At 41.4% G+C, this 18779-nt stretch overlaps 1 protein-coding gene across 1 annotated transcript in view; it reads left to right on the top strand.

The window, feature by feature from the left end:
• Window positions 1-15995, top strand: part of LOC110367755 (NACHT, LRR and PYD domains-containing protein 12-like) — an 80013-nt gene extending 64018 nt beyond the window's left edge. The window contains exons 9-11 of the mRNA XM_036131189.1: window positions 396-572; window positions 15026-15196; window positions 15856-15995. Of these exons, the coding sequence (XP_035987082.1) occupies window positions 396-572; window positions 15026-15196; window positions 15856-15871 (364 nt within the window). The 3' untranslated portion in view covers window positions 15872-15995. The remainder of the gene's footprint in view (window positions 1-395; window positions 573-15025; window positions 15197-15855) is intronic.
• Window positions 15996-18779: the final 2784 nt, after the last annotated feature.

The following is an 18779-nucleotide window of genomic DNA, read 5'->3' as shown; positions in this document are numbered from 1 at the left end:
AACAGACGCCAGAGCCATCAGACTTAAATATCCAGCAGCAGCAAGTGATCATGGATGAATTTATGTTCAAGGAGAGTTTATTGTTGGCTGCTAATCTCCAAGCTCTAGTGCCCCCCCAACCCTAACCCCAGAACATCTTCATCACCAGCCTCCACTGCTGAGAACCACACCTTGATCTGGACCTTCACACGTCATGATAACATGTTCTGGTTCTGCTGGCTTTAACTCTTTAAATCAGTTCTACTGGATCACATATCAGACATCAGTTCATCATATTTCTGGCACTTTTACATTCAGGGACATTCATTTTCTACATGTTATCATTTATTTGTTCATGTCTCAGTTTTAACCTGCATCCTGTTGGCTTCAGCTCACATCTTTGATTCTTTATTCAGATTGGTGTACTGCAGTTTGTCAGAGATCAACTGGGCTGTTCTGATTTCTGCTCTGAAGTCCAACCCGTCCCATCTGACAGAACTGGACCTGAGCTACAACAACGACCTGAAAGATGCTGGAGTGAAGGAGCTCTGTGGTTTCCTCCAGACTCCCCTCTGCAAACTACAGACACTGAGGTCAGACTCCATGTTTTAGTTCTGATATCTGTGATGTGAAAGTTGCGTTGACACTAAACTGCAGACATCTGGCTGATATTCTACTGATCCACACTGAGGATCTTCATGGTAAAGTCTGCTTTCTTCTTCACTGCTTTGCTCCAGTTAAAGTTTCTTTCTTTTTCTAACTTCCTGTCAGTATTTATTCAATAATCAGCAGAAAACATGAAACAATGAGCTGAATTTCAGTTTAGAGTTGCAGCTTTTATCCAGAACTGAGGAAGAGGAAGAGAGAAGAAATAAAATACTGATGTTTCATTTATTTGAAGGTTTTTAATCTCTTTAAAGCTTCATCAGGTCAGTTTTTCTCCATTTTCTACAGGATGATGTTAAAATAATTGAATAAGTGGATGTAATTGAGCTGAAAAGCAAAGTTCAGATCTTGTATTGTAATAAATCTTTGCTGAGTTTGTTCCTGGACTTGGAGCCAGTTTTTAATGTTGTCTCTCTGTGTAACTGAGTCTGAGCCCTGATCTCAGGGCACAAGCGGACAGCATTGGGACCCCCAGTGTGTAGAAATGCCCCTCATGTGAAGCGGCTCAGAGGGGATTCAAGCCAGTTTAGAAAAGTCAATTTCAGCTCCTGGAATCTGTGTGACAGGAACAAATCTATAATCCCTGATTGATGCTTCAGCACTTTTAGAAGCTCTGCAAGGATTTTACTGACTAAAACACTCAGACACAACATGTCACAGTAGCAGGTTCTACTTCTGGGAGCTTCAGCTCCTAAAGTCAGTTTACATGAAATATTCTCCATCACATCATGTTTTTATGGCTGTGGAATCAGTAAAATAGTTCATTTATCTGCAATAATCTCCATTTGTTCATATTTGCTCCACAGCTGCTGCTGACTTGTTTGTTTTCTGTGAAACTTGAATAATTTGGCTGCAGAAGCTGAGTTTGTATTGATGGAGCTGCTGGTGGAGCTGACAGAGGTGAAGAGCTGAAGTCAGCAGGGCTGTCATTTAGAAAGCTTGCTGACAATAAATGGACCTGAAATGTGCATACGCCACTTTCCACCAGAAGTTAGGATCTCTAAAAATGAACTAGAAGGGAAAATGTGTGGTCCTCATGCCAGCTCTGACCCAGGCGTACGCTCATTTTGGAGACGGGGAAACTGGAGACGCAGATGGTGAAGTGGTGAATTACAGCCAACCTGCATGAGGATTCCTCTCAGACGTTCACTTTCAATTCAATTCAATTCAATTCAATTTTATTTATATAGCGCCAAATCATGAAACATGTCATCTCAAGGCACTTTACAAAGTCAAGTTCAATCATATTATACAGATTGGGTCAAATTATACAGATTGGTCAAAAATGTCCTATATAAGGAAACCAGTTGATTGCATCAAAGTCCCGACAAGCAGCATTCACTCCTGGGGAACCGTAGAGCCACAGGGAGAGTCGTCTCCATTGTACATGGCTTTGCTGCAATCCCTCATACATAGCAAGCATGAAGCGACAGTGGGAAGAAAATCTCCCCATTAACGGGAAGGAAAACCTCCGGCAGAACCGGGCTCAGTATGAACGGTCATCTGCCTCGACCGACTGGGGTTACGGAAGACAGAGCAGAGACACAACAAGAGAGACAAAAAAGCACAGAAGCACACATTGATCCAGTAATCTGTTCTACATTAGATGGTAGTAGCGGGTGAGCCGTCTTCTCTGGATGATGTCACAGTTAACAGAAGGCCAGACTAGGTGTACCTACTATGAAGAAAAAGAGAGAGAGCAAAAAGTTAAAAGCTGAAATGACGACAGTCATACAATGCAAAACTGGAGAACCGTAGACTGAAGAACAGTAGAAATCAGTAGAGTGAGAAAATTAGACCCTGATGTCCTCCAGCAGCCTAGACCTATCACAGCACAACTATAGAGATAGCTCAGGGTAACATGAGCCACTCTAACTATAAGCTTTGTCAAAAAGGAACGTTTTAAGATTAGTCTTAAAAATAGATAGGGTGTCTGCCTGACGGACCAAAACTGGGAGTTGGTTCCACAGGAGAGGAGCCTGATAGCTAAAGGATCTGCCTCCCATTCTACTTTTAGAGACTCTAGGAACCACCAGCAGACCTGCAGTCTGAGAGCGAAGTGCTCTGTTAGGAACATACGGGGTAATCAGAGCTCTGATATATGATGGAGCTTGATTATTAGGGGCTTTATACGTTAGAAGGAGAATTTTAAATTCTATTCTTGATTTAACAGGAAGCCAATGAAGGGAAGCTAAAATTGGAGAAATATGATCCCTCTTGTTGATTTTCATCAGAACTCTTGCCGCAGCATTTTGGATCAGCTGAAGACTTTGAACTGCATTTTGTGGACTTCCTGATAGTAAAGAATTACAATAGTCCAGCCTTGAAGTAACAAATGCATGGACTAGTTTTTCAGCATCACCCCCGGACAGAATGTTTCTAATTTTGGCGATATTCCTGAGGTGAAAAAAGGAAACTCTGGAAACCTGTTTAATATGGGACTTAAATGACATTTCTTGGTCATAAATAACACCAAGATTTTTAACTTTATTACCAGAGGCCAAGTTAATGCCATCCAGATTAAGTGATTGATTAAGAACTTTATTTTTTGAAGACTCTGGCCCAAAGATTACAACTTCTGTCTTGTCAGAATTTAAATGAAGGAAATTTAAAGTCATCCAGCTTTTGATGTCATCAAGACATGACTGCAGTCGAAGTAACTGATTGGATTCATCAGGATTTATGGATAAATATAGCTGAGTATCATCAGCATAACAGTGGAAATTAATCCCATGCTGTCTGATAATTTTGCCAATCGGAAGCATATATATAGTAAATAGAATTGGTCCAAGGACTGAACCCTGTGGTACTCCACAGGTGACCCTAGAGTTTGAAGAAGATTTATTATTAACATGAACAAACTGGAATCTGTCCGACAGATAAGATTTAAACCAGCCTAATGCTTTTCCCTTAATCCCTACAGTATGCTCAAGTCTTTGTAGGAGAATATTGTGATCAACTGTATCAAATGCAGCACTAAGATCTAACAGGACAAGTATAGACACAAGTCCATTATCTGAGGCCATGAGAATATCATTGGTGACCTTCACCATAGCTGTTTCAGTGCTATGATGAGCTCTAAAGCCTGACTGAAACTCCTCAAGTAGGTCATTACTTTGTAAATGTTCACATAGTTGATTAGCAACTACTTTCTCAAGAATTTTAGATAAGAAAATAAGATTGGATATAGGTCTGTAATTTACTAACTCATCTTGATCAAGAGATGGTTTCTTAAGTAAAGGTTTAATAACAGCTACTTTAAAAGCCTGTGGTACATATCCATTTACCAAGGACAGATTAATCATGTCTAAAATAGGACCACTGATAAGAGGGAATACCTCCTTAAACAACTTGGTTGGGATTGGGTCTAACATACAGGTAGAAGGTTTAGATGAAGCTAAAATTTTAGATAGCTCAGAAAGCTCTACTGCTTTTAAACAGTTCAGACACTGCGCAGGTTCTAAGGATTCTTCCAATGCTGCCTCACTTACTGAGGACGAGGTAATCATGTTTGTGAGGATGCCAATTATTTTATTTTTAATGGAATCAATTTTATTTATGAAGAATCCCATAAAATCATTACTGCTAAGAGCTAAGGGGATGGCTGGATCAACAGAGCTGTGGCTCTGGGTAAGTTTGGCAACTGTATTGAAGAGAAATCTAGGATTATTCTTATTCTCCTCATTTAATGATGAAAAATATGCTGCTCTAACTCTGCGAAGGGTCTTGTTATACAACAATAGACTGTCCCTCCAGATTAGGTAGGATTCCTCTTGGTGTGTAGAGCGCCATTTTCTCTCCAATTTCCTAACATTGTGCTTCAAGGAACGCAGCTCTGAATTAAACCAGGGAGCCAGCTTCCTGTGAATAATCACCTTATTCTTCAAGGGAGCTACATTGTCTAATGCAGAACGCAATGATGAAGTCATACCATTTACAAAGACATCTATTTGTGAATTGGAAGAAACAACATTGCTGCCATCTACAGGGCATTTCTGCAATACGGAGGATATTAAAAAGGGGACAGACTCTTTAAGTTTTGATACAGCATTATCCGATAAAGATCTACTATAATGGAACCCTCTTTTGGGGGTGGAGAACTCCATTAGATTAAACTCAAATGTTATTAAAAAATGATCAGATAGGACAGGGTTGTGAGGAAACACTGTTAATTCTTCACAATCAATGCCATATGTCAGTACAAGGTCTAAAGTATGGAGCCAAGAGTGCGTCGGTTTACACTCCATATCAGACTTTAATCAGAGATCATCTTGATCAGAAGCATTAAAACCTCAGTATTATTCATTCTGCTGCTGGTGACTTAAATACATCTGGGACATTTCAGATGAATCTAAATACCCATACGCCATCTTAAATCTTAAATCAAAGTCTGCTAACATCTTCTCTGGGTTTTCTACCTTCACATGCCTCTCTCCAATCATCACCAGGGTGACGTGTTCCACAGATTATTGTGACCAGGTGAGCAGCAATCACTTTAATTGCTGCAAACAGTCAAATACACTCGTGCGTAATGCTGCTGGCTGGATGCATTGGCACTGCTGGAAGACCGTGCAGATGGAGAATTGAGGAAACGTGTTTTCAGGGATCAAAGATTTCCTGGCCAATAATGAGGACTGGCTAATATCCTTCTTCTGACTCCCAGCATGCATTGTGCTGTTCCCCACAGGGGAAAGTGGCTCCACCTCCCTGTGAGGAGGTGAAAGGCAGCTCTCCAACCCCCAGAGAGCAGAGAAGGAGGTTTTCTGCTCACACCCAGTCAGTGCTCATCTTTTTTTGTTTGGGGGGGGGGTAATAATGGTAGGGAAACCTCTCTCCTCTGAATGTGGATCTGAACCCACAGCCACCGGGGAATTTCAACACGGAGCACAGCGTGGTTTACTTTTTAACAACTTATTTTAACAGCTTCTTAACAACTTGTTTTAATGTGGACAACATCTGAGCTTTTACCTCTGATTTTCACATTTAATTAAAGCCTCTCTGGGAAATTTTCCTAACGTTTCTTTGCTTTTTCTCCGTGGCTGCCACGTAACCATGATGAAAAAATGATCAGCTGACACATTTTCTACACATTAACATTCATGAGGTGCTTTGCATCTAGCGTTTCTGCTTGAATCTGGGCGTGTAGAGGGCAGAACTTGAGCCAAAACCTGGTACCAAATGTATCGCTACAGCTGGGATCTAGAAAGGAAAATGGCTGCTGCTGTGCCTGAGCATGGTTTGATTCATCTGAATATTTTTACCATACTCCATTTTCTTTTTCTTGGTGTTCACTTTTAGTACGGATTCCACACAAAGTTTATAAATGAGAGCCAGGACTGTAAAAACTGCTAAACAAGTTTTAACTGTTGAAAGTTCTGATATTGTTGATTGTTGCAGAGCTGAAGTCAGCAGGTCTTTATTGAAGCAGCAGCTTGTTGTCATTAATGTTAATGAGAGTTCTTTAACTGGTTCTGTTGGACTGTTAGAACCTGCATCCTGGTGGCTTCAGCTCACATCTTTTATTCTTTATTCAGATTGGTGAGCTGCGGTTTGTCAGAGGTCAGCTGTGATTATCTGGTATCGACGCTGAAGTCCAACCCTTCCCATCTGACAGGACTGGACCTGAGTAAAAACCCCCTGAAAGATGCTGTAGTGAAGGAGCTCTGTGGTTTCCTCCAGATTCCCCTCTGCAAACTACAGACACTGAGGTCAGACTCCATGTTTTAGTTCTGATATCTGTGATGTGAAAGTTGTGTTGACACTAAACTGCAGACATCTGGCTGATATTCTACTGATCCACACTGAGGATCTTCATGGTAAAGTCTGCTTTCTTCTTCCCTGCTTTGCTCCACTTAAAGTTTCTTTCTTTTTCTAACTTCCTGTCAGCATTTATTCAATAATCAGCAAAAAACATGAAACAATGAGCTGAATTTCAGTTTAGAGTTGCAGCTTTTATCCAGAACTGAGGAAGAGGAAGAGAGAAGAAATAAAATGCTGATGTTTCATTTATTTGAAGGTTTTTAATCTCTTTAAACCTTCATCAGGTCAGTTTTTCTAAATTTTCTACAGGATGATTTTAAAATAATTGAATAAGTGGATATAATTCAGCTGAAAAGCAAAGTTCAGATCTTCTATTGTAATAAATCTTTGTTGAGTTTGTTCCTGGACTTGGAGCCAGTTTTTAATGTTGTCTCTCTGTGTAACTGAGTCTGAGCCCTGATCTCAGGTCAGTAGCGGACAGCATTGGGACCCCCAGTGTGTATGAATGCCCTTCGTGTGAAGCGGCTCAGAGGGGATTCAAGCCAGTTGCTGAACTATAAACTGGACTCTGCACCACATTTGCACATTTGCACATTTTGCATCATTGCATCTCCATCTAGCATTATAAATGCTACCGAACTCTTAGTCCTTAAATGCATTTTTGCACAAATTCCCTTGCACAATCCAATTCTGTACATAAAATGGTTTGTATACTGTGACCTTCTCCTGCACTGTTTACATTTCAGTTGTTTTTATACTGTATTTTAAATCTATTGTTTACTTTTAAATCTTTGCTGCACCTAAAACTGTAATTTAACTTTTACTGCAATTTACAAAGCTGTACACAACGAAATTTCGTTCTGTATGAACTCTGTGCATACAAAATGACAAATAAACGTGTGTAAGTCATGTCTAAGTCTAAGAAGTCTAAGTCAGTTTAGAAAAGTGAATTTCAGCTCCTGGAATCTGTCTGACAGGATCAAATCTATAATCCCTGATTGATGCTTCAGCACTTTTAGAAGCTCTGGAAGGATTTTACTGACTAAAACACTCAGACACAACATGTCACAGTAGCAGGTTCTGCTTCTGGGAGCTTCAGCTCTTAAAGTCAGTTTACATGAAATATTCTCCATGACATCATGTTTTTATGGCTGTGGAATCATTAAAATAGTTCATTTATCTGCAGTAATCTCCATTTGTTCATAGTTCCAACACAGTTGCTGCTGACTTGTTTGTTTTCTGTGAAACTTGAATAATTTGGCTGCAGAAGCTGAGTTTGTATTGATGGAGCTGCTGGTGGAGCTGACAGAGGTGAAGAGCTGAAATCAGCAGGGCTGTCATTTAGAAAGCTTGCTGACACTAAATGGAGCTGAAATGTGTGCACGCCACTTTCCACCAGAAGTTAGGATCTCTAAAAATGAACTTAGGGGAAAATGTGTGGTCCTCATGCCAGCTCTGACCCAGGCGTATGCTCATTTTGGAGACGGGGAAACTGGAGACGCAGATGGTGAAGTGGTGAATTACAGCCAACCTGCATGAGGATTCCTCTCAGACATTCACTTTCACTCCATATCAGACTTTAATCAGAGATCATCTTGATCAGAAGCATTAAAACCTCAGTTTTATTCATTCTGCTGCTGGTGACTCTTAAATCCAGCTGGGACATTTCAGATAAATCTAAATGCCCATAAGCCATCTTAAATCTTTAATCAAAGTCTGCTAACATCTTCTCTGGGTTTTCTACCTTCACATTCCTCTCTCCAATCATCACCGGGGTGACGTGTTCCACAGATTATTGTGACCAGGTGAGCAGCAATCACTTTAATTGCTGCAAACAGTCAAACACACTCGTGCGTAATGCTGCTGGCTGGATGTATTGGCACTGCTGGAAGACCGTGCAGATGGAGAATTGAGGAAACACGCTTTCAGGGATCAAAGATTTCCTGGCCAATAATGAGGACTGGCCAATATCCTGCTTCTGACTCCCAGCATGCATTGTGCTGTTCCCCACAGGGGAAAGTGGCTCCACCTCCCTGTGAGGAGCTGAAAGGCAGCTCTCCAACCGCCAGAGAGCAGAGAAGGAGGCTTTCTGCTCACACCCAGGCAGTGCTCACCTTGTTAGAGGGGGGGGGGGGGGGGTAATAATGGTAGGGAAACCTCTCTCCTCTGAATGTGGATCTGAACCCACAGCCACAGGGGAATTTCACCACGGAGCACAGCGTGGTTTACTTTTTAACAACTTATTTTAACAGCTTCTTAACAACTTGTTTTAATGTGGACAACATCTGAGCTTTTACCTCTGATTTCCACATTTAATAAACGCCTCTCTGGGAAATTTTCCCAAAGTTTCTTTGCTTTTTCTCCGTGGCTGCCACGTCACCATGATGAAAAAATGATCAGCTGACACATTTTATACAAATTAAAATTCATGAGGTGCTTTGCATCGAGCGTTTCTGCTTGAATCTGGGCGTGTAGAGGGCAGAACCTGAGCCAGAACCTGGTACCAAATGTATCGCTACAGCTGGGATCTAGAAAGGAAAATGGCTGCTGCTGTGCCTGAGCATGGTTTGATTCATCTGAATATTTTTAACATACTCCATTTTCTTTTTCTTGGTGTTCACTTTTAGTACGGATTCCACACAAAGTTTCTAAATCAGAGCCAGGACTGTAAAAACTGCTAAACAAGTTTTAACTGTTGAAAGTTCTGATATTGTTGATTGTTGAAGAGCTGAAGTCAGCAGGTCTTTATTGAAGCAGCAGCTTGTTGTCATTAATGTTAATGAGAGTTCTTTAACTGGTTCTGTTGGACTGTTAGAACCTGCATCCTGGTGGCTTCAGCTCACATCTTTCATTCTTTATTCAGATTGGAGAACTGCAGTTTGTCAGAGATCAGCTGTGATTATCTGGTATCGGCACTGAAGTCCAACCCGTCCCATCTGACAGAACTGGACCTGAGCTACATTTACCTGAAAGATTGTGGAGTGAAGGAGCTCTGTGGTTTCCTCCAGACTCCCCTCTGCAAACTACAGACACTGATGTAAGATTCCATGTTTTTGTTCTGACACTAAACTGCAGACATCTGGCTGATATTCTACTGATCCACACTGAGGATCTTCATGGTAAAGTCTGCTTTCTTCTTCCCTGCTTTTCTCCACTTAAAGTTTCTTTCTTTTTCTAACTTCCTGTCAGCATTTATTCAATAATCAGCAAAAAACATGAAACAATGAGCTGAATTTCAGTTTAGAGTTGCAGCTTTTATCCAGAACTGAGAAAGAGGAAGAGAGAAGAAATAAAATACTGATGTTTCATTTATTTGAAGGTTTTTAATCTCTTTAAAGCTTCATCGGGTCAGTTTTTCTCCATTTTCTACAGGATTATTTTAAAATAATTGAATAAGTGGATGTAATTGAGCTGAAAAGCAAAGTTCAGATCTTCTATTGTAATAAATCTTTGCTGAGTTTGTTCCTGGACTTGGAGCCAGTTTTTAATGTTGTCTCTCTGTGTAACTGAGTCTGAGCCCTGATCTCAGGTCAGTAGCGGACAGCATTGGGACCCCCAGTGTGTATGAATGCCCTTCGTGTGAAGCGGCTCAGAGGGGATTCAAGCCAGTTGCTGAACTATAAACTGGACTCTGCACCACATTTGCACATTTGCACATTTTGCATCATTGCATCTCCATCTAGCATTATAAATGCTACCGAACTCTTAGTCCTTAAATGCATTCTTGCACAAATTCCCTTTGCACAATCCAATTCTGTACATAAAATGGTTTGTATACTGTGACCTTCTCCTGCACTGTTTACATTTCAGTTGTTTTTATACTGTATTTTAAATCTATTGTTTACTTTTAAATCTTTGCTGCACCTAAAGCTGTAATTTAACTTTTACTGCGATTTACAAAGCTATACACAACGAAATTTCGTTCTGTATGTACTCTGTGCATACAAAATGACAAATAAACGTGTCTAAGTCTAAGAAGTCTAAGTCAGTTTAGAAAAGTGAATTTCAGCTCCTGGAATCTGTCTGACAGGAACAAATCTATAATCCCTGATTGATGCTTCAGCACTTTTAGAAGCTCTGCAAGGATTTTACTGACTAAAACACTCAGACACAACATGTCACAGTACCAGGTTCTGCTTCTGGGAGCTTCAGCTCCTAAAGTCAGTTTACAAGAAATATTCTCCATGACATCATGTTTTTATGGCTGTGGAATCATTAAAATAGTCAATTTATCTGCAATAATCTGCATTTATTCAGATTTCCTCCACAATTGCTGCTGACTTGTTTGTTTTCTGTGAAACTTGAATAATTTGGCTGCAGAAGCTGAGTTTGTATTGATGGAGCTGCTGGGGGAGCTGACAGAGGTGAAGAGCTGAAGTCAGCAGGGCTGTCATTTAGAAAGCTTGCTGACACTAAATGGACCTGAAATGTGCGTACACCACTTTCCACCAGAAGTTAGGATCTATAAAAATGAACTTGAGGGGAAAATGTGTGGTCCTCATGCCAGCTCTGATCCAGGCGTACGCTCATTTTGGAGACGGGGAAACTGGAGACGCAGATGGTGAAGTGGTGAATTACAGCCAACCTGCATGAGGATTCCTCTCAGACATTCACTTTCACTCCATATCAGACTTTAATCAGAGATCATCTTGATCAGAAGCATTAAAACCTCAGTATTATTCATTCTGCTGCTGGTGACTCTTAAATCCATCTGGGACATTTCAGATAAATCTAAATGCCCATAAGCCATCTTAGATCTTAGATCAAAGTCTGCTAACATCTTCTCTGGGTTTTCTACCTTCACATTCCTCTCTCCAATCATCACCAGGGTGACGTGTTCCACAGATTATTGTGACCAGGTGAGCAGCAATCACTTTAATTGCTGCAAACAGTCAAACACACTCGTGCGTAATGCTGCTGGCTGGATGCATTGGCACTGCTGGAAGACCGTGCAGATGGAGAATTGAGGAAACGCGCTTTCAGGGATCAAAGATTTCCTGGCCAATAATGAGGACTGGCCAATATCCTGCTTCTGACTCCCAGCATGCATTGTGCTGTTCCCCACAGGGGAAAGTGGCTCCACCTCCCTGTGAGGAGCTGAAAGGCAGCTCTCCAACCCCCCAGAAAGCAGAGAAGGAGGCTTTCTGCTCACACCCAGTCAGTGCTCATCTTTTTTTTGGGGGTGGGGGGGGGGGGTAATAATGGTAGGGAAACCTCTCTCCTCTGAATGTGGATCTGAACCCACAGCCACAGGGGAATTTCAACACGGAGCACAGCGTGGTTTACTTTTTAACAACTTATTTTAACAGCTTCTTAACAACTTGTTTTAATGTGGACAACATCTGAGCTTTTACCTCTGATTTCCACATTTAATAAACGCCTCTCTGGGAAATTTTCCTAACGTTTCTTTGCTTTTTCTCCATGGCTGCCACGTAACCATGATGAAAAAATGATCAGCTGACACATTTTCTACACATTAACATTCATGAGGTGCTTTGCATGGAGCGTTTCTGCTTGAATCTGGGCGTGTAGAGGGCAGAACCTGAGCCAGAACCTGGTACCAAATGTATCGCTACAGCTGGGATCTAGAAAGGAAAATGGTTGCTGCTGTGCCTTAACATGGTTTGATTCATCTGAATATTTTTAGCATACTCCATTTTCTTTTTCTTGGTGTTCACTTTTAGTACGGATTCCACACAAAGTTTATAAATGAGAGCCAGGACTGTAAAAACTGCTAAACAAGTTTTAACTGTTGAAAGTTCTGATATTGTTGATTGTTGCAGAGCTGAAGTCAGCAGGTCTTTATTGAAGCAGCAGCTTGTTGTCATTAATATTAATGAGAGTTCTTTAACTGGTTCTGTTGGACTGTTAGAACCTGCATCCTGGTGGCTTCAGCTCACATCTTTCATTCTTTATTCAGATTGAGGAGCTGCGGTTTGTCAGAGATCAGCTGTGAACATCTGGGTTCTGCCCTGAAGTCCAAACCGTCCCATCTGACAGAACTGGACCTGAGCTCCAACGACCTGAAAGATGGTGGAGTGAAGGAGCTCTGTGGTTTCCTCCAGCCTCCCCTCTGCAAACTACAGACACTGAGGTCAGACTCCATGTTTTAGTTCTGATATCTGTGATGTGAAAGTTGTGTTGACACTAAACTGCAGACATCTGGCTGATATTCTACTGATCCACACTGAGGATCTTCATGGTAAAGTCTGCTTTCTTCTTCACTGCTTTGCTCCAGTTAAAGTTTCTTTCTTTTTCTAACTTCCTGTCAGTATTTATTCAATAATCAGCAGAAAACATGAAACAATGAGCTGAATTTCAGTTTAGAGTTGCAGCTTTTATCCAGAACTGAGGAAGAGGAAGAGAGAAGAAATAAAATACTGATGTTTCATTTATTTGAAGGTTTTTAGTCTCTTTAAAGCTTCATCAGGTCAGTTTTTCTCCATTTTCTACAGGATGATGTTAAAATAATTGAATAAGTGGATGTAATTGAGCTGAAAAGCAAAGTTCAGATCTTCTATTGTAATAAATCTTTGCTGAGTTTGTTCCTGGACTTGGAGCCAGTTTTTAATGTTGTCTCTCTGTGTAACTGAGTCTGAGCCCTGATCTCAGGTCACAAGCGGACAGCATTGGGACCCCCAGTGTGTAGAAATGCCCCTCATGTGAAGCGGCTCAGAGGGGATTCAAGCCAGTTTAGAAAAGTGAATTTCAGCTCCTGGAATCTGTCTGACAGGAACAAATCTATAATCCCTGATTGATGCTTCAGCACTTTTAGAAGCTCTGCAAGGATTTTACTGACTAAAACACTCAGACACAACATGTCACAGTAGCAGGTTCTGCTTCTGGGAGCTTCAGCTCCTAAAGTCAGTTTACATGAAATATTCTCCATCACATCATGTTTTTATGGCTGTGGAATCAGTAAAATAGTTCATTTATCTGCAATAATCTCCATTTGTTCATATTTGCTCCACAGCTGCTGCTGACTTGTTTGTTTTCTGTGAAACTTGAATAATTTGGCTGCAGAAGCTGAGTTTGTATTGATGGAGCTGCCGGTGGAGCTGACAGAGGTGAAGAGCTGAAGTCAGCAGGGCTGTCATTTAGAAAGCTTGCTGACACTAAATGGAGCTGAAATGTGTGTACGCCACTTTCCACCAGAAGTTAGGATCTCTAAAAATGAACTTAGGGGAAAATGTGTGGTCCTCATGCCAGCTCTGACCCAGGCGTACGCTCATTTTGGAGACGGGGAAACTGGAGACGCAGATGGTGAAGTGGTGAATTACAGCCAACCTGCATGAGGATTCCTCTCAGACGTTCACTTTTACTCCATATCAGACTTTAATCAGAGATCATCTTGATCAGAAGCATTAAAACCTCAGTATTATTCATTTTGCTGCTGGTGACTCTTAAATCCATCTCGGACATTTCAGATAAATCTAAATACCCATAAGACATCTTAAATCTTAAATCAAAGTCTGCTAACATCTTCTCTGGGTTTTCTACCTTCACATTCCTCTCTCCAATCATCACCAGGGTGACGTGTTCCACAGATTATTGTGACCAGGTGAGCAGCAATCACTTTAATTGCTGCAAACAGTCAAACACACTCGTGCGTAATGCTGCTGGCTGGATGCATTGGCACTGCTGGAAGACCGTGCAGATGGAGAATTGAGGAAACACGCTTTCAGGGATCAAAGATTTCCTGGCCAATAATGAGGACTGGCCAATATCCTGCTTCTGACTCCCAGCATGCATTGTGCTGTTCCCCACTGGGGAAATTGGCTCCACCTCCCTGTGAGGAGCTGAAAGGCAGCTCTCCACCCCCCAGAGAGCAGAGAAGGAGGCTTTCTGCTCACACCCAGGCAGTGCTCACCTTTTTAGAGGGGGTGGGGGAGTTAATTATGGGGGGGGAAACCTCTCTCCTCTGAATGTGGATCTGAACCCACAGCCACAGGGGAATTTCACCACGGAGCACAGCGTGGTTTACTTTTTAACAACTTATTTTAACAGCTTATTAACAACTTGTTTTAATGTGAACAACATTTGAGCTTTTACCTCTGATTTCCACATTTAAAAAAAACGCCTCTCTGGAAAATTTTCCCAACGTTTCTTTGCTTTTTCTCCGTGGCTGCCACGTCACCATGATGAAAAAATAATCAGCTGACACATTTTCTACACATTAACATTCATGAGGTGCTTTGCATGGAGCGTTTCTGCTTGAATCTGGGCGTGTAGAGGGCAGAACCTGAGCCAGAACCTGGTACCAAATGTATCACTACAGCTGGGATCTAGAAAGGAAAATGGCTGCTGCTGTGCCTGAGCATGGTTTGATTCATCTGAATATTTTTAACATACTCCATTTTCTTTTTCTTAGCGTTCACTTTTAGTACGGATTCCACACAAAGTTTATAAATGAGAGCCAGGACTGTAAAAATTGCTAAACAAGTTTTAACTATTGAAAGTTCTGATATTGTTGATTGTTGAAGAGCTGAAGTCAGCAGGTCTTTTTTGAAGCAGCAGCTTGTTGTCATTATTATTAATGAGAGTTCTGTAACTGGTTCTGTTGGGCTATTAGAACCTGCATCCTGGTGGCTTCAGCTCACATCTTTTATTCTTTATTCAGATTGGTGAGCTGCAGTTTGTCAAAGATCAGCTGTGATTATCTGGTATCGGCGCTAAAGTCCAACCCGGCCCATTTGACAGAACTGGACCTGAGAGGAAACAACCTGAAGGAGTCAGATGTTCAGCAGCTGGAGGATCTTGTAAAGAGTCCAGACTACAAACTGAAAACTCTGTAAGTAGATGGTTGGAGTGAGTCCAGCTGCTGTCAGCAGAACTGTTCTGAACCCAGTTGGTACCAAAGCAAAGATCCAGTGTTTCCAGTAAAGCTGCAGCTTCTCAGTGGGAGGAGAATGGTGACAGGCTTCCTGATTGGACACAAAGACAACAATGAGCCAATCAGAGGAGCCAGCAGCTTGTTGTGTTCCTGTCTTTGTGTCCATGTGAAGATGACTGTTGTTGTTGTGTTCATGTCTTCCAGCTGACAGCCTTCCACCATGTCTAGAGACAGTGGTCCTCATTCATCAAGCTGTGGAGCATCAGATCTGATCTCAGACTCTTTGTTCTCTCATTTCAACAGCAAACAGCTGATCAGTTTCATCTTAGTCACAGCTCTGAGATCAGTCTGACTGCAGCCTGCAAATCACTGATTTCACAGCTCATCATTCCATTTAGTCACCATGTGGTCTTTCTACAGAGCACAAGCTCTGCTGAAGTCCACTCAGCACATCTGGACATGTGTCCTTCTCTCACTAGTTTCATCCAGATGTGTTCAGGGACAGCCTCCATGTTTTTTAGTCAGCTGATGTTTCAGGAACAGATGAAATGTTCATGTTGTTTCCAGAGGCTGAAACACTCACTGATCTCCTCTGCTGCTCCTTCTTCTCTCTGCAGGGTGTGGAGGAGATGATCTTAGTAGAGGAGAGAAGCTTAGCTGTCCTGATGATCCAGAGGTTGAAGCTGCAGCAGTTTGACTTTAAAGAGACTCTGACTGGATCCTGATGATGAACTCTGACCTTAGAGATGTTGATCCTGTTTATCTGAACATGTCTGTCATTTAGTGTCTGATATTGTTTGTCTCTGTGGACCAATGAGGGTCAAATGAAAACTAAGCTGCATTTAGTGGCTCCATGGAGTTTTGATCTGAATCTGATGAAACTGCAAAGTTGATCTTTTTTCTCTGTGCTTCATTTTCAGCCTGTAACCCAGAAATCTGATATAAAGCTCAACTCTAAAGTTTTCAGGCTGCATGTTTGCTTCATTGTGATGCAGTTTCTGGAGGTTTTTCAGCATATTTTAGATGTTTTCTGCAAATGTTTTGGCAGCTCTGCTCCTTTTATCTGTTGCTGCAAAAAGCTCAGTGAGTAAATGATGGTTTCTTGAATCAGAGGATGAAGCTTTTCTTAATGATTTTAGATCAAATCTTTTTACATCCTTCTTTCTGAAGGTAAAATATAAAACTGAGTAAAGATAAAGTTTGATCTGCTCCAGCTTCCCCTTTGGTGAGCATGGAAACACTTTCTGCAGCAGCTCAGAGACTTCTAAATCTTCTTTAGAGGATTTACTCTGTTCTTCCTTCTGTTGAAATTCAAACATGAATCATTATATTTTTTTCTCGTTTCCTGGACATTTCAGACGGACCAGAACCAGAAGCTGCTCTACAGAACCTGGATCCTCAGATTGTCTCCCTGTTACATAAATAACTTTAGAACCTGAGAAAGATGACATCTGGCATCCGAGCAGACAGGCAGAAAGATAGAAAATTGTTTTAGATGTGTTGAATTTTAAAGTTAAAGTTGGGTTAAAATGAGGAATTATTAAAATGATGAATTCAACTGTGAGTTGAATTGAGATTTGCTACCTATTATTTTAATCTATTTTTGACCTTTATTTTTGTATATTTTCACATGTTTAGTTAGTAGTGAGTAGAGTTTCCAAGATTGTTAAATCAGAGAATTACTGTAACAGGGAATTGCTTTTGGTTTAATAAAAGACAACTTGTGGAATAGTAAACGTTGTGTTCATTCCAATCCAGGGTTTTATCGTTACTCCACACTCAGAGTTACCTCCTTTTGAGTGACACGATATTAACACAGAGACAATATCATTGGTTTTGATGATACAACAGGTAACAGTTTAGACTCTAATTGCAGTTATAATTTGAGTTATCAACTCTGCTGGGTAAATCTCATCGACCAGAGACCGATTGGATCATATTGTTCCAGCACAACGAGGTTCATAACAGCTAATTATTAAATGCATTAGTAGTATAAATCATTACAAGCTCATCACCACCATTTGAATCATATTTATGTTATAGCCACCATTTGAGTTTGAATGACTTATTATTAAAATTATAATACCAAATTATAATTAATAATAATAATCATACTCAAACCGCTTCTGGCACAGCAAAGTCCATCAGGAACAAGGATTTGTTCAGTCCAAGTCCACCTAACCGACTCAGGATAGTACAAGCCAACGGCCTCCACACTAAATCAGTAGGACCACACAGGAACCTCTGTAGGAAGTGGACACAGAAAGCAGCCCCCCTGCTGCTGAGCTGGATCAGGCCCTGTCCTCCATCGTCCTTCAACTCTGCGGCACCCAGTGCAATTTGTCCCAGAAAGAGTCAACAAGATCTTTGACAGCAGGTCAGGTGGGGGGGTCAACACATGACAGGCGATGTCATAAAGTGGATGAAACCAAATTATTGACAATTAGAACTCTGCCTCTGTAGGACAAAATCCACCTTGTTAAACGACCTTTGACCTTATCTAGAACATTTTCCCAGTTTTTCACCCAGAAAAACTGGCTAAAGAATAGAACATGCCAGAAAGGCCACACCCTTGTCTAATTCCTCTTTGGATCTGAAAAGGAGCGCTCAGACCACCATTAATTTTTAGCTCACTCTGAATGTCACAGTATAAAACCTTAACTTTATCAATAAAACCAGGACCAAAGCCAAAAGCACTCAAAGTGAGCCATAAGTAGTCATGCTCAACACCATCAAAGGCTTTTTCTTGATCAATAGATATAATTCCAGCTTTCAGGCCATACAGCTCACAGATCTCTAAAAATCTCCTATCAAGACAATGTTATCAGAGATCAAGCTGCCCGCTACACAATATGTCTGATCACAGTGGATCACTTTCTCCACCACTTTGCTCAGCCTGGCTGCCAACACCTTAGAGAGGAGCTTGTAATGTGAGCAGAGCAGTGAAACAGGTCTCCAGTCTTTAATAAACTGCAGCTCACCTTTGTTGGGCAGCAAAGTAAGAAGCGCCCTTCTGCAGCTCAGTGGCAGACGGCCTCCAGCCAGACTGTCCTTCAGTACTGACTACAGCAGATCTTCCCCCACTACTGAGCACAAAGACTTGTAGAAGTCCACAGGTAGAGCATCTATTCCAGGAGCTTTGCCACTCTGCATGCTCTGCAGAGCTGCATAGAGTTCATTAGCAGACAGAGCTGCTTCCAGCTCTATGTTCCTCTGCTGCTCCACCTGAGGAAGACCAGTGTAGAAGCTCTGGGACACTGCCTGCTCCTCTCTGGGCTCACATTTAAACAGCTTGCTGTAAAAAGTCACAGCATGGTTACCAGTTGCTGGATGATCAGTCAGCACCTGCCCAGTATCGCCCTTTAAGCTGTGAAGGAACTTTTTTGTCCATTCTTACACTGTAGAGCAAAGAAAAAGTGAGATGGAACATCCATGTGGGCTCCATGCTGGAAACGGGACCTAACGAGAGCCCCCTGAGCTGAGACAGCCAGCAAGTTGGCTAAATCAGACTTCTTAGCTTCAAGTATGTGAGTGTGGCGTT

The sequence above is a fragment of the Fundulus heteroclitus genome, unplaced genomic scaffold (genome assembly GCF_011125445.2).
Source record: "Fundulus heteroclitus isolate FHET01 unplaced genomic scaffold, MU-UCD_Fhet_4.1 scaffold_41, whole genome shotgun sequence".
Classification (NCBI taxonomy): domain Eukaryota; kingdom Metazoa; phylum Chordata; class Actinopteri; order Cyprinodontiformes; family Fundulidae; genus Fundulus; species Fundulus heteroclitus.
The sequence above is the reverse complement of the archived record's forward strand: the minus strand, read 5'-3'. Positions and strand labels throughout refer to the sequence as shown.